Below are 15,536 nucleotides of genomic sequence, written 5' to 3' on the forward strand. Positions count from 1 at the left end.
CTTAGATTTCTCCGAGTGATCATTTTTTTTTTTTTAATTTTTATTTATTTATGATAGTCACAGAGAGAGAGAGAGAGGCAGAGACATAGTCAGAGGGAGAAGCAGGCTCCATGCACCGGGAGCCCGATGTGGGATTCGATCCCGGGTCTCCAGGATCGCGCCCTGGGCCAAAGGCAGGCGCCAAACCGCTGTGCTACCCAGGGATCATTTTTAACATTCTTCTTTAAATCACATTGCAGAAATCACTGGGGCCTGGGAGGTGCCCCAAAAGTGCCCCAAATTATCAACTTCTGACTTGATTTTTTTGGAAGCATATTGGTAGTCCTTTCCTGTAGTAATGCTGTAAAAATCAAACATTTAAAAAATTATCTGTATTTCCAATATTACTGCTTTCTCCTGACTGCTGACCTTATTTGTCGGTTTCCCCTTTCTTCCTGACCTCTCCTTGCACTGATGGTCCACTACCATCTATCTCTTACCCGATCAGGGGAGCCCCCTTGATTAGATTCATGCATAGCTCTCCACTGGCTTCCTGTTTCCATTCTCCACCCCTTGATAATTTCAGGTGATGGTTACAGTTTAGTTTTTCAATTTTTATGACCCCGGAGCTTATTTCTTACATAGAGTAATCCTGAAGTAATTTGCTCCCCAGATGTTAAATTTACGACAGTCTAGTTGATGCATTTAGAATTCATTTTATGATGGTGTCTTCCACTTTGCCTTTGACCTGTTCCCTCTTAACTGGCCTGTATGCTGGTTCAAGGGGCACAGAACTCCCCAAATGGCTGTTGGAAGGAATGAGGTTTTATGTGGGTGCTTAGGGATAGTGGCTAGAAATTTGTACTTTCTTCACTTATTTCCTCATTTTGTTGATACTGTTGAATTCAATCTGTGAGTCCCATGAACAAGCATTTTATCACACATTCAGCCATCATTCTCCATTCTTTTGCCAGAATTTGGTCATTTCTGCCAAAACGAATGTCCTAATGAAGAGTCTTGGTTATAAGGAACAAAAATATTATGTAAATTACCTGACCTAGGAATGGGCATGTATTACACAGAAAAAGAGTTTTTTTTGGATCCAAAGAGAGGAGAAAGGAAGCAAGCCCTGGATCCACCCAGACTAGCCTTGCTGATTGGAAAGCTGGTAGAAATCAAGGTCACTTCCCGAAGCTAAGGAAACCACCCTTCTTCTCCATTTCTGTTCTCTCCCCTGCATGGTTCTCTCTGCCTCCTTTCCTCTACGTCTCTCTCTGCTTATGTTCAGTCCTTTCTTTGGGAACTGGCTTCCTCTGCATTCTTGCAGCTTACCCTTCCTGGTCCCAAAAAGGTCTTCCTCAGCATCTAAGCCTACATTACCTTTTAGCTCATGCACCTAGCCACTAACTGACCAGTGGCTTAATGTCCTAATTATGAATTCCCATCTTAATTGTCCTCTTTTTTTTTCTCTTTTCATTCTTAATGATCTTTTTTCCTTTTCATTCAGTCCAATTTGTAGATCACCAGGTTAGTTGCGGTGGGGTAGAGCTCTCCTGATCCAGTTAGCATTGTTGATGATGATGGAAAGTGGCTGTGGAAATGTGATTATGCAAACAGCTTCTTTAGAAGAGTCTAAACTATTATAAACTATTGTAATTAATACAATTAGTATTATAAACTAAAAAGGAGGATTTTAATTAATCTCTGTCCTTCAAATATGGATCCAGCCCACTGCAATAGATCAAGCAGGAAAAGAATGAACAAATCCCTCCTGGAATATAGTCTTATACCTGAGGTTATCTACCTGAGGTTATAGTATAGAGAGAATGGTGAGGAATATGGATATTTTCCTGTGTTAGGTACCTCAAGTACAAAGATGTCTACATATTTTACTATCTTGCCTATGTGAACTGCCAGCCTATTTTGATTCCCATCAAGATCATACTTCATGTCATTACATATTAGTGTGAACTAGATTTGGGGAGCTTCTCTTGAAACACATTGTCATTTGTAACAATGGAGTTTTTAAGAAAACTAAATCACACAATATTCAAATATATAGAGAATACTTTGGACTGTCCAGCATAACTGAAGGAGAGATTTCCTATCAAAAAAACTGTGTCAGTGATCAGAATATTTTAAGCACAGTAACCATATCAGCAATTTATAGTGACTTTGTGAGCCTCTAGATTAAAGTACTTTCATCTTGCGAGGTGGTCTCTATGGGAGATGGCTGAGAGTAGATAACCTTGAACCTGAATGGTCAGTCAACTGCATTGCCCTGGAGTAGTTGGTCCTAGTAAAACAAAGGGCCAAATATGATTTGAATGACCATTAGGAACAATTAGGATGAAGTACAAGCACCTCTTACTAGAAAATTGTACTACTACTAAGGAGTGATCTGTAAATCTCACTTAAAGTTGTCAAATAGGTGATTTATTTTGGTCTGGTCACAAATATGTGGGAGAAAGGCAGCTGCTGGAGCCTTTCACTAGCCTCACGTGTGTGTGTGTGTGTGTGTGTGTGTGTGCGCGCGCGCATGCATGCATGCCTGTGTGTGTGCTTCGTTTTTTGAGGGGAGGTGGTGAACATTGATTAGGAGTCCAGAAGACCCAGGTTCCATTCTCAATTCTGCTGTAACCTTGGGTAAATTGTCTAACTTCTGAGCCTTGGTGCTAGATGCAGATATAAGTGAAAGGATGATAGGGTTTTCAAAGTGCTATAAAATGCAAGGCTGAATTATTAGCTCTATTTACCACATAGGTTACATTGGCTCATGAAGGGGCACCTGGCTGGCTCATCAATGAACATGTGACTCTTGATCTTGGGGCCATGAGCTCAAACCCACATTGGGTGTAGGGATTATATAAGTCAATCAGTCAAACTAAAAAAAAAATAAGAAAATATTAAATTAAAGGAAAGGCTCATGAATAAAAGTAAATTATGTTGAAATAACTTTGATCCCCTCCACCTCAAAAAGTAGATTAAGTCTTCATGGTGCCAAAAGAATAAGCCCCTAGAAAGCAAAGTTTTCTAATGTCTAATCACTGTACTAACTTCATGTCTGTCTCTTTTTAATGCTGCCTTAGTATCCGCTCCATTCAACATTCAATTAGCATGCCTGCTATGAGGTAAAGTATATTTTTACAAAATGTAGTTGATCTTATGCTTTCTTGTTCTTTATTTAGATGTTTAACTCGAACATTTCTGCAATAGGGAACTAGGGTTCTGCTCTAAATAAGCTGCACATCCACACTGTATCGGTGTTTAGTTGCTCTTCATATGATGTTAAGTTGCATCTTCCTATGATGTTAAGATGGGTTCAAGAGATCCGTTAGAGATTTGTGATTTAAAGAAAAGAATTCTCGAATTTATTTTGTAAACCTATTAAATTGTTTCATATCTTCAATCTGCTTAATTGAAAAAGTGACCACTTCCTAATAAAGCTGCTTTTCCCCAGCTGTATAGGTGTCCCACCACATTTGTCTACATTAGTTTTAGTTACACTCTGCTTTTCTTCCATCCTCCCCATTTCCACTTCTCACATCCCATTGTGCCGTTTAGAGTCCAATGTGATTGAATTCTACTCTCCCCTTTTACCAGGAAATTCGTGCAAGTGGTGTATGTTATTAAGTATGTCATTACCCCACTTAACCACTCTAGAGAGGTAGAGAATTTCTAACAGTATATGCTTTGCTTCACCTTTAGTAACAAGTAGAGCTTGTTAAAACCCTCTGCTTGCTGGGCCCCACCTCTGGTTTCTGATTTCTGTAGGCCTGGGGTGGGACCTGAGAACTTGCATTGCCAGCAACTTCCCAGGAGCTACTGATGCACCCGAGGGGCCACCCCTTGGGACTGGCTGTGCATCACCACTGTGGGAGGGAGGAAAACCCTTGTTCTTTCTTTACCTTTTTCATCTAGGTAATAGGAAGGATATTTGAGGTCAGATGGATAGTATAGAAGCTATGGAAACCCAGTTGTGAACGACATAGGTGCTGTGATCCTTCTCAATTAATATAGGAATGTGAAGGCAAGGGAGCGGCTTTTCATGGGGTAGCTTTATGTAGACAAAATCACATTTCTGTGTGTCTCCCTTCTGGTCTCTCTTTCCTCGTCTCTAATGCTGTTCCCTGAGAACCAGGATCCCTATTATGGAATCTTATGTGGTCTGCTTGTCCAGCTTGGCGATGTGGATTCATGTAGGGCTCTCTTGTCAGGCAACATGGGAATTTAAACACAAGTTTTAGAGTATAGTACCTTAACCAAAATTAAAGTATCATGACTAGATGGCTGGAGAAGTGACCGAATTGATGTTTTACCTGGTTTTGTTCCCTCTCCTCATACACATACTTGACTAGGTCTGTTATCCCATTTGTCTGAGATGGGCTGTCTGTGGAACTGGAAGCGTCGTTGTAGAAATCTTAGAACAGAAATTGATCATCTTACCTAATAATGTCGATTTGTGTATGTGCCTGAACGCATATGTACAGTTAAATAGATCTGTCTCTTTGGCTCACTGAGAAACGTGGTGAAGAGGAATACAATTAATGATGTTTGCAAAATTTGTGAAATGTTTTTGTGTTTGTAACTCTTTTTCTTTCTCTCCATAGAAACTCCCCAACTTTCAAATCATTTGAAGAAAAGGTTGAAAACTTAAAGGCAAGTAGTGATGAATAGGATCTTAGTGATGTCTTACTTGGTACCTTGATTTTCTTTGCTGTGGGTAAATTATTCTCATTACTCTATCTTTCTAAAAATACTTAAAGAGCTTTAATAACTTTATACTATACATTATTATGGGTGATATGTACTTTTAAGCAAGTTTTTGAGTGTATGTTGTAGCATGGTAGATGCTAAATGCTGAAAGGATATGTATAATTTAAAAAGCAATAGTACTTGAGAACTTTGTGCTGCTGAAATGTTTTTTTGAAATACTTTTATAATTGAACAAAACTTAATATAAATTTTGTTGCAGAAAATTAACATTGTGAAAGCACAAAAAATAATGCAAAAAAAAATTGGTCCTACCAGCAAGAGACAAGCCATACATACATAATGGAACTACATCATTATGCTTTAAGTAAGAATTAACCAGGGATCCCTGGGTGGCGCAGCGGTTTGGCGCCTGCCTTTGGCCCAGGGCACGATCCTGGAGACCCGGGATCGAATCCCACGTCGGGCTCCCGGTGCATGGAGCCTGCTTCTCCCTCTGCCTGTGTCTCTGCCTCTCTCTCTCTCTCTCTGTGTGACTATCATAAATAAATAAAAAAATAAAAAAAAAAGAATTAACCAAATACAACATAAATATTTTCCTCTGTCATTAAATATTCTTCCTCAATACTATGTTTAATGGTTTCTTGCATGTACCATATGAGATATTGTTTGTTCAGTCCTCGGTTATTAGACATTTTTATGATGATGATGATGCCGTGGTGATCATTATTGATGATTCATGGTTTTATTTTTTGATTGCTTTGATTTCAGTGAAGGTGGGCATTTTTCCATGATTAGCTTTATTATTTTGTAAATTGTAGTATTTTCAAGATTATATTCAAAATGATAATATTATCAACTCTTAGGATCACAAGTGACTAGAAAGGGCTGTCTAGTTCCCATCCACTGCCCAGTCTTCTCTACAGTTTGTGCAAAGCCAGTATTTCATTTCTTTTTAAACTAAATCTGATCATTACTGTAGATGTTTTTTTTAAGGATTAAAAGTATTATCTTAATCTTAAACATTCTATATAAATTACTTAAAAACAAATATTCAGATTTGGTCTCTCAGAACTGTGAGTCACTTATTTCTAAATGCACCTTTCTTAAATTGCAGAAGCAGGGGATGCTTATGGAAAGAAAACCAAACACTGTACCATGATCTGGACCTTTTTTCCTTGCACAAACATGTATACATACCTTTTCTGTTTCTACATAACTGTATAAACACTTTTCAGGAAGGAATCACACTGCACACACCATTCTAGAGCTTGTTCATTTAGCTCCCACTAGCATATGTGCTCTATGATCCCTCAGACACAGGGACCCTCTCTGCTTGCTGATGGTTCTCAAGGGCCTAGACTAGTCCTTGGCACATTGAAACTACTTAGTACATATTTGATGAGCAAAAATACATCCTAGTTATTCTTCCAGGTCAGTATGAGACCTGCTTTATTCTTTTTAATGCCCAGTCACGTATTTGAAAACAAACGGTAGGAAGTCAAGGCTTTTACTATGATTTGATTCTCACTTTTGAGGACTATCTTAAGCCTCTCCTTGAAATCAGCCTTAAGCATTATTTTTTGAAATGTCTGGTTGGAAAACCAGACAACTGTATTTTTTTGACACTGAAGATGAGGAGAAACGTCTAGCTCATTCAGTGTATACTCTCCCTCTGAGTATATTTGGATTCTATAAATTGTGGTGAAACTTGCTTTTGGGGATCCCTGGGTGGCGCAGTGGTTTAGTGCCTGCCTTTGGCCCAGGACGCGATCCTGGAGATCTGGGATTGAATCCCACATCGGGCTCCCGGTGCATGGAGCCTGCTTCTCCCTCTGCCTGTGTCTCTGCCTCTCTCTCTCTCTCTGTGACTATCATACATAAATAAATAAAAATTAAAAAAAAAAAGAAACTTGCTTTTGAAACATGATTAGGCACCATACAAATAAAAACTTTTAACTTTTTAAAAGTAAAGTTAATCAAACAGATATCCTCGCCCCCCCCCCCCCCAAAAAAAGCTATAAAATATAGTTTTATGCTTGGGATATGATTTTGCTAAATTACATTTATATTAAATTAAGCATTAGGTCTACATGCACTTATGTTTAGATTTTGGATTGATTCATCGATCTGTGATTATTGAGCATTTTCCATGTGCCAGGGGTAGGCCCTGGGGATACCACAGCGAGCAAGAGACACAGACCCTTTCTGTAAGATGTGTAGATAATTTAATGGCCATTGAAAATAAAACGAGGTAAGGTGCCATGGCAGGGAAACTCAGGGATGCAGTGGGGACCAGTAGCAAGAATGTCTGATCAAGCCTAGGAGGAAGGAAAGAGTGTTTCTCATAGGATACTAATATAAGTGGAGGCCTTTAGGTTGAGGTGAATATTTGAAGTTTTGGAGCCCTTTTGAGGACTACCAGGAAGTTTGCTGTGCTATAGGGTAGTGACTAGGAAATGAAGCTAGGGTGATGGGTAGGCCACACTAAAGAATTTGGACTTAGGGCAATGGAAAGCCTTTAAAGGATTTTAAACAATGTGGGTAGTGTATTCTGTGCATTTTAGAAAGATCACTGGTGCCCTGAAGATCTGAGGGGAGAAAGACTGGACTCGGGGAGACTGGTTAGGAGGAAGGAGTTGTAATCCAGGCCAAAGATGGTGGTGGAGTGAATTCAAGGTAGTGCTGATGGGACAGGGTTGAGAGAGATTTAGAATTTAGAAAACCCGACAGCCAAAAAAGTCAGTGATTGATTGGATCTGGAACAAGATGAGGAAGGATCCAAGGATGATTCCCAGCTATCTTGACTAGGCCAACTAGGTAGACGTTACAGCCATTTAAAGTCTTAAAGAATAGAGAAGGGACCAGTTGTGGGAGGGGTTCAGCATTAGACATGTTGAATTGCAAGGGTCTTAGTATTTTCCTATAATTAAGAAATATGTTTTAATAAATTTAATAAATACACAGGGGACACAAGTTGTACAGATTTTTCCAAACTATTCAGACATTATGGATGGGAGACCAAGGAGAGTGAGAAAAAATTTCAACTAGATTCCAACTGTTAATGTGTCTGTAGCTAGTTAAGACTGAGCTAAGAGCAGGGTCAAGTTAAATCTACTGAGTGGCACTGTGAAGTACTGACTGTTTTTTTTTTTTTAATTTTTATTTATTTATGATAGTCACACAGAGAGAGAGAGGCAGAGACACAGGCAGAGGGAGAAGCAGGCTCCATGCACTGGGAGCCCGACGTGGGATTCGATCCCGGGTCTCCAGGATCGCGCCCTGGGCCAAAGGCAGGCGCCAAACCGCTGCGCCACCCAGGGATCCCTACTGACTGGTTTCTTAATGTTAGCTGTCCTGTTGGTCAGTAAGGAGATGTAACAGAGTGAGCATAGATGTATCAGTGTTATTAGGGATGAAGTGACATAGTAAGCATTTTGAAAAGCATAAAGTATTATACAAATGTTAGGCCGACTTATTTCTGCAGACAAATGTTTATTGACAAAATTTCAGGCCAGATAAATTGGAGTAGTGCTTCACAAACTGTAACTTGTCGAGGAAGCCCTGGAGATCTCTGTAGATGGAGTGGGGGGAGGCTGGTCTGAGTCTACATTTCTAATAAGCTCTCAGGTGATGTTGAGTCCACACTTGGACTCAAGTCCTCGCACCACACTTTTAAGTAGCAGCGGGTTAGGAAGTTTACACTGTAACTGGGAAAAATAGATCTATTTCTTTCGTTATATGCAGTATTTCTTGCATGCGTATAGCTGAATGAACAATCTGATGGAATACAAAGTGGTACGTAAATATAGAGAGTCTTCCAATAGATTTATTTTAGAATAAAAGGTCCTAAAGTTTTTCAGACAAATTTTCCTGTGAAGAACTATGAGCAGATGGGAAAGAAGAGGGTGGGTAGAATTTACCAATCTGAATATTTCAGCAGAGAAGCCCACATGGTTTTCTATTAAAGTGCACGGAACACTGCAACAGAACTAACTTCAGTACAAATATAATCGTCACTGGGCTATTGGGTTCCCGACTGATTTGTTCTTCAAAGTAAAATTTGAGTTACTTTTTTTGCAGAGTCAGCTGAGTTTATGTTTCATGATGTCTTGTCTTTTTTGAACTTTTTTTAAAGTCTAAAGTAGGCGGAACCAAGCCGGCTGGCGGGGATTTTGGAGAAGTCTTGAATTCAACTGCAAATGCCAGTGCCACCGCCCCAGAGCCCCTTCCAGAACAGACTCAGGCGAGCCCGTGAAGTTCTTACCTTTGTTCTGCTACCCACTGCCAGATGCTGCAAGCAAGATCCAAGCACATCTTGTCAACATTCATTGCTGTGAATTTCTACCAGATGTGCTTTTACTTAGCTTTACATATTCATTTGACCAAATAGTTTGTGGGTTGAACAAAATAAAAGTATCTTCACCTCTGTTCCTGGGAAACACCCTTTACTGTGCATTTAAGGGCCCCAATTTAGGAAATATCAGTATAAAAACACACATAATTCCTGGGGATCCTCATTAGAATGATCTAAGAAGCTTCAGGTTATCGTAATTGCTTTCCTACTTCACAAAATTGCTCTGGATCTGGGATGCCAGTTTGATCTTTGTCTTCAATATGATTTTCTTGTTTCTTTCTTGAACTTCTGTGTATTTGATTGCTAACTAAAATTTTCTTTAAAATTTCCTGAATCCTGGTTATTAAAAGTTTTGGCATAATTTTCTTTACCTCCGAGGAAAGAAAGACCAGCTACAAAAAAATATTTTTGAATAAACATTGTTCTGATAGAAGGTATCTTCTATTTGTTTGTCGGAGACAGCAGACTAAGTAAATCCGCTCTACATTCCAATTTGTTATAGTTTGGTAAGTGACCATGACAACGTGTGCAGCGGTTCAAAGTCCTGGGTGACTTGAGAGTAGAACCCTCACATCCTTGTCACCATTTGTGACAGTAACCATTTCATTGTATTTGTTATTATGGCACTTCTCTCAGCTTACTTTTCATGAGACTGAATTTTTGGTTTCAGAGTAAGTTGCAAAATCACATTCTGAATCGGGCATATTGTAATTACCAGTCGGTTGAAATAGGAACATGTTCCATTCAAAAGCCTGAACGTTTTTTAGATCTCAGTAGCTGTAAAAATGCTAAAATCAATCACATTAGGGGATACATTGCTGTCTTCATTTAATTCATTTAGCAACATTTAAAAAAATAAGCACACAAAATTGTATGACTAATATAACTTGAAAAGATTTGATACTAAGGTGTTGGTGGTAATTCCTGAGGATTTAATGCATTAATGAAAATCAACTCATTGTTTTCTACTTGTTTTCGGTGTGTTAGAAATTATAAAATGATACTGTAGATGTTGCCCTACTTTGAAAAAATGGCAGGGCTGAATGAACCAAAGCCTCTAAAAGTATCTGCATGGAGGCCAAGGTACTCTAATCTAATAGCTACTTATTCATCACTATTACCTTTTCACTATTCTGTGTATGGTTATGGCCTATAATGTCGTATTTGTTATTTATCAAGTTGTGATTGTTTTATTATTGTTTATGCCAAATGTTAATTGCCAAGCTTGGAGTGACCTGAGGCTTTTTTTTTTTTTTTTTTTTTTTTTAAAGCATGACTAGATTTACTTCAGGATAAATTATCTTATGAAAACCAAATTTGAAAAGCCACAAGTGTTGATTGTTCTAAGTAACATGCTGCCATTCTTGATTGCTAGAGCTTTTGTTATAGCACTTTAGATGCAACTGAAAATATGCTCTAATTAAATGTAAAAAGCCTAATAAATTCTGTATATCTGTAGTATAGGTCTCAATATTTATTGTGAGACCAGTGGTCTGGAAACAGCTTGTATTAAATAATCAACTGATGTTTATGCAAAAAAAAAAAAAAAAAAAATTTTTTTTTTTTTTCTTTTTTACTATCTGCTTTAAATCACCACTTAACCATGTCAGACTAACATATAAATTATTTCCTTGAAGAGGCTTTACGGCTGTTGCCCCAGTTGCTGAAGCACTGTCTGGAAGAAGTGGATCTGTAGAAATTTGTCTTTTTATAGAAATACTGTGGTTACTCAACATAAATTATTTTTTTCCAACTAGTCTTTCATTTAAAAAAAAAAAATCACATCATCTTTTTAGCACATTGTTTCTTGGATGTCCTGCCCTCTCACTATCTTTCAACTTTAGCTGAGTGAAGTATATTCAGATCTCTACTTTATAATGAGAAATGATAGAATAAGGAGTGGAAAATGGTATGGGGAGTATGTGGCTATTGGTGATGGTTGTGAAAGAAACTGGAAAAATTGCTTTTCCAGACATCTGCCTATACTTATTTTAAATAATCTATTGAAAAGTACTCTGCATCTTAAAAGTAGTAGTAAAAAGTAGTAAGAGATTGAATTTAGAAAAACAAACATATGGACTTAGAAGTATTATTCAAAATAGTCTTTGTGGAGGATTTAATATTATGAATTCACAGATAGTTAAGAAATTTGGAACACAATAATTACTAAAAATACCAGAGGGATCCTGGTCATTCTTTTGAATTTTGTGTCTGACACTGTAGGAAAACAGTAATCTAATAGGGAAATCTCAGATATTTAAGAGTTCAAGAACTGTGACAGAAGAAAATAATCCCAAAATTAACCCCTTTTTACAAAGAAATATTTTCAATTTATGGAGTTTGTGGGATATAGCAAGAATTCTCATGTTTGAGGCCAAAGTAATCAATGGAAGAGAGAATTCACTGGATTATCCTTTTAGTACTACTCAAACTACTGACATTGAGAACAAAAATACCTTTAATTTGGAATCACTGTTTCTGGATCTGTTTATCACGAAATGCACACTGTATTTTTTTTTTTTTTTGTATAGTATTTGAACACAATAAAAATTCTGTAATTTGGGTATGGGTTCTTTTGTATGTATTATCTGTCAAGGAAAGAGGTGAGTCCATTAATAGAACTTCTCTCCAGACACTTCATGTCCTAGGTATGGGAAAAAAAAACCCAACCCATTAGTAGCTATATGGAATTAGTGTATTAAAACTGAACAAGCTACATGTTGACAGTGACAATTTGTTTATATATGTAGAGGAGATGCTGCACAAGGTCCTATGTCAACTTCACCCATGTTTCTTTACAGCTCTTAAGAGCCAGATGAAAAATCAGATTTTTTGCCCATAGCGAAGAAACACTTGGCAATAAATTAATGACTGTCCCCTTGTAATTGGATTAGTTACACAGACCATGTTGGGTTAGAGTTAATATAAAGCATTATCACTTTTAAGTATGCCTGCAAACCTTATGCAAATAATTTCCATATTCTGACTCTGAAATTAAAATGAACCAAAATCAGAATGAGCCAAAAGAAACCCACTCTTAGTTTATAAGCCCCCAGAGGGGCAGGACCTACCTATACCTAACACTGGCCAGGATTTCATATTTACATAAATGATGCTTGGTGACTAAATTTCTTGCCAACTCTCCTACAGAATTTTGAATACAGAATGAGGTTGGTTGGTAGTGTGAATCTTTTTTTTTTTTAATTTTTTTAAATTTTTATTCATTTATGATAGTCACAGAGAGAGAGAGAGGCAGAGACATAGGCAGAGGGAGAAGCAGGCTCCATGCACCGGGAGCCCGATGTGGGATTCGATCCCGGGTCTCCAGGATCGCGCCCTGGGCCAAAGGCAGGCGCCAAACCAAACCGCTGCGCCACCCAGGGATCCCGGTAGTGTGATTCTTTAAATTTGGTGGTCTCCCAACCATACAGTAAAAACCTAACACAATTTTGTTGTTGGAATATTTATAAGTGGGTATGATCTTTCTCTTTAACATTCTCCTTTTCAGCATGCTTTGGTCATCTCCTTGGTTTCTAGGATCAATTCTCCATTCTTATTTTCCAGTTTGACTATTTTCTGATATTCTCTTCTTCCCACTCCTCAAGTGTTCTTGCCTGTCCCTACTGATCTTTCATATGATCTCCTTAATGATCTTAGTCATTTCAGCCACAGAGATAATATCTTTAGGGTAATACTATTATCTCCCAAGTATATCACTAGTCCTATCCTTTTTTCTAGGTTTTTATGCATGCTTTAAGAGACATGAATTTCTAATCACTCCATCCAGACATTAATAGCCACTTCTTCTTAAGCTTTCAGTATGTGTTGGACATTTTCACTCATTTCTCTTAAGTCTCTGCTCAAGATTGTGGCAGGGTAACCATTTTATAAATGAGATTACAACCATTAGATGTGCAGCCAGGACTTGAACTATATTCTGTTCACGTTCCTTGCCGTCCACCATGGCTAATATTTTTACAAAGTGTCCGAATAATTTGCAGGCTACGGGGGAAAAGGACTGTATTTTTTTAATAAAGCAGGAAGGAAGGTGTAATGCAAGGAGCAGAACAGGATCAGACTCCCTAAGGTGCCATCAAGATGTTAAACATTAGAGCTGATGTTACAACTGGTGTTGGTATAGGACAAACTGTGTAGGTATCTCCTTGTTGATGGTATTACCGAGTCCTTTACAGTCCCTCTCAATTCATACTTCTAATGTTCTACCAAAGATAAAGAACTAAGTAAGCATAACTTGAAGTCAGTTGACACAAGCTTTTATACATTAAAAACCTCAGGATCTGTCCCAAAATGTCAGGGAGTTTATCATCTGGGTGAGGTAGGACATGAATATAATAAATACATCTATTGAATTTTAGAGCTGGGACTTTAGTAATCCCATTTGTTCCATAGCTATTGATTTAGTTAAATTTACAAAGCACTTAAAATTTAGCAAGGGGCCCAATGGCTTGGCTTTACAAGTGAAGAAGCCAAATCAACGTTACATTGGTTTTGCCTGAGATCAGTATTACAGTCAGAACTAGAACTAAGGGGTTCATAAGGTCACTAGCCAATGCTCTTTACAATTTACCACTTTTTCCTGAAGGGAAGTGTTAGTAGCAATAGCCACAGATAACAATGCAAAAATGTCTCCGGTCAGACTTCATTAATGGTCAAAAGACATAAACTGTGAACGTGGCAAAAAGAACACCCTGGAGTAGAATCTATCTCAAAGCCCCCTAGTGAATTTCTAACAGTGACCCTACAGTTGGCTATGGTAATAAATTGTGATTCCGACAATCAGGCACGGTCCCAAGGTTAGTATACTTCTAGTGTTCTGTGTATCATCTAACCATGCAATCGATGAGAACACCAGAGAGATTCAAAATCCATAGTCAGGTATTCTTAAAACGGGCTGTGGTCATACATAAAAATTCCTTCTATCAAGGTACTTGCAAATGAACTGTAAAGGGGCTTGCCTCCTCCTCTAAAATAACTGGATTACTATAAAACTGGGTAGAGGACGGACGGACGGACAGCTTAGTTTGTGAACGGTTAAGTATGACGTTAGGCTCAATTTTGAGAAGGGGGGGCAAATTCTGGGAATTAACATCGGTGGGGGAAAAGGGAGGAAAGCATGAGTGAGGGTGGGGGTCTCTGGTAGAGTCTGTCTAGGCCCGTTCCGAAACGGGATTCCTCGGAAGGGACTGGAGCTATCTACAGGTGACAAAAACCTCTCAGAAGGGTTGACTTTTGAACATCAGTGGACTGACCTCAAGAAGAGGTGACGAGAGACCACCTTGGACCCAGGATTCCACAAACGTTGGCTGAACCGCACTGTGTGCCCGACGTCAGGGATCCAACAGCCAACCAAGACTTCACAAAGCTGGGGGCGCAGACGCCAACACAACCCTGTAAATAAACCAGGCAGCAGTACTGAGGGTCGCTGAACGGTATAAAGGGAACCCGGGGAGTCCGGTTGAGTGTGTCTGGGGTTCCAATTCTAAATATGGTATAATCACGGAGAACTTCGTATTGGAGCAAAGACCCGAAAACAAGTCTTTAACGGCCCTTTGGGTTTGTTTCTTTCATTCATTCATTCATTCATTCATTCATTCATTCATTCATTGATTCATTCATTCATTCATTCATTCAGACAGGGAGAGAGGGGCAGACACACAGGCAGAGCGAGAAGCAGGCTCGGTGCAGGGAGCCCGACGCGGGACTCCATCCCGGGTCCCCAGGGTCACACGCCGGGCCGAGGGCGGCGCTAAACCGCTGAGCCACCCGGGTGCCCCCTCTGGGTTTTCTAAAAGCCCAGGCGGCGGACCAGCAGGCGGCGCAGGGCCGGGACTTGCAGCAGGACAAGGACGAAGCTCACAGTCCCCCGCGGAGCCATCTCTCCCACGCCGGGGCCCACGCGCGGTCCCGACGCCCGCCCCGGCACCGCCGCGCCTCACCCGCGTCCCGCAAGGGGGTGGGCCCCTCGTTGCTCCGCCCCCTGACCTGCACGCTGACGGCGAGGTCCAAGGTCAGAGGTCGCGGGGCCGTCATGGCGGCGCTGTGTCGGGCCCGTGCCGCAACTGCCGAGAGCCGTTTCCTGCGAGGGTTTCCCTTCCGTCGGCCCTGCCGAGGCACAGGCACCGGGAGCAGCTCGGGGAGCGAGAGTCCCGATGCCGCGGAGCCTGAAATGCGCCAGGGCGGCTTCGCGAGCGCTTTGGAGCGGCACTCGAAGCTGAGGCGGAAGGCGGAGCTCGGGGAGAAGCCGGTGAGCGAGCCGCGGCGGAGCGGGCTGCGGTGCGAGGGCAGCCGCGGCGCCGGGGGGTGGGGGTGGGGGTGGGGGTGAGGGGGGGACGCGGGAGTCGAGGCGGAGCCTGGCGTCGGGGTGGAGCTGGGAGCAGGGGTGTGTCTGGGCGCTGCGGCGGGCCGGTCGCAGGAGACGCGCGGGTCCCTAGTCTTCTCCGTCGCTTGTGCTTCTGTGCGGCGTGGA

The 15,536-nt window shown here is 40.4% G+C and overlaps 2 protein-coding genes and 1 long non-coding RNA gene across 16 annotated transcripts in view; 2 read left to right on the forward strand and 1 right to left on the reverse strand.

Moving 5' to 3' along the window:
* Positions 1 to 11,613, forward strand: part of TPD52 (tumor protein D52) — a 107,832-nt gene extending 96,219 nt beyond the window's left edge. For 5 of the 9 annotated variants that reach the window (XM_077876474.1, XM_077876473.1, XM_077876466.1 and 2 more), the window contains 3 exons: positions 3,069 to 3,110; positions 4,590 to 4,638; positions 8,831 to 11,613. In XM_077876474.1, coding sequence (XP_077732600.1) covers positions 3,069 to 3,110; positions 4,590 to 4,638; positions 8,831 to 8,950 — 211 coding nt within the window. In that variant the 3' untranslated portion in view covers positions 8,951 to 11,613. Of the gene's footprint in view, positions 1 to 3,068; positions 3,111 to 4,589; positions 4,639 to 4,954; positions 6,698 to 8,830 lie in introns of those variants that run through there. The other 4 variants (XM_077876469.1, XM_077876468.1, XM_077876471.1 and 1 more) reach the window with 3 other exon arrangements.
* Positions 11,614 to 13,060: 1,447 nt separating this feature from the next.
* On the reverse strand, positions 13,061 to 15,050 carry LOC144300450 (uncharacterized). 3 transcript variants are annotated; one of them, XR_013367080.1, is made up of 3 exons: positions 14,928 to 15,050; positions 14,320 to 14,458; positions 13,061 to 13,269 (listed from the first exon to the last, which is right to left on the reverse strand). It is a non-coding gene; the product is annotated as an uncharacterized LOC144300450 (long non-coding RNA). The 3 variants fall into 3 exon arrangements; XR_013367079.1 differs by having other exon boundaries at positions 14,877 to 15,014; XR_013367078.1 differs by having other exon boundaries at positions 14,727 to 15,000.
* Positions 15,051 to 15,061: 11 nt separating this feature from the next.
* The window catches only part of MRPS28 (mitochondrial ribosomal protein S28), a 100,865-nt gene continuing 100,390 nt past the window's right edge, over positions 15,062 to 15,536 (forward strand). For 3 of the 4 annotated variants that reach the window (XM_077876475.1, XM_077876476.1, XM_077876477.1), the window contains exon 1: positions 15,062 to 15,314. In XM_077876475.1, coding sequence (XP_077732601.1) covers positions 15,099 to 15,314 — 216 coding nt within the window. In that variant the 5' untranslated portion in view covers positions 15,062 to 15,098. The remainder of the gene's footprint in view (positions 15,315 to 15,536) is intronic. The other variant, XM_077876478.1, reaches the window with a different exon arrangement.

This window comes from Canis aureus, chromosome 28 (genome assembly GCF_053574225.1).
Source record: "Canis aureus isolate CA01 chromosome 28, VMU_Caureus_v.1.0, whole genome shotgun sequence".
NCBI lineage: Eukaryota > Metazoa > Chordata > Mammalia > Carnivora > Canidae > Canis > Canis aureus.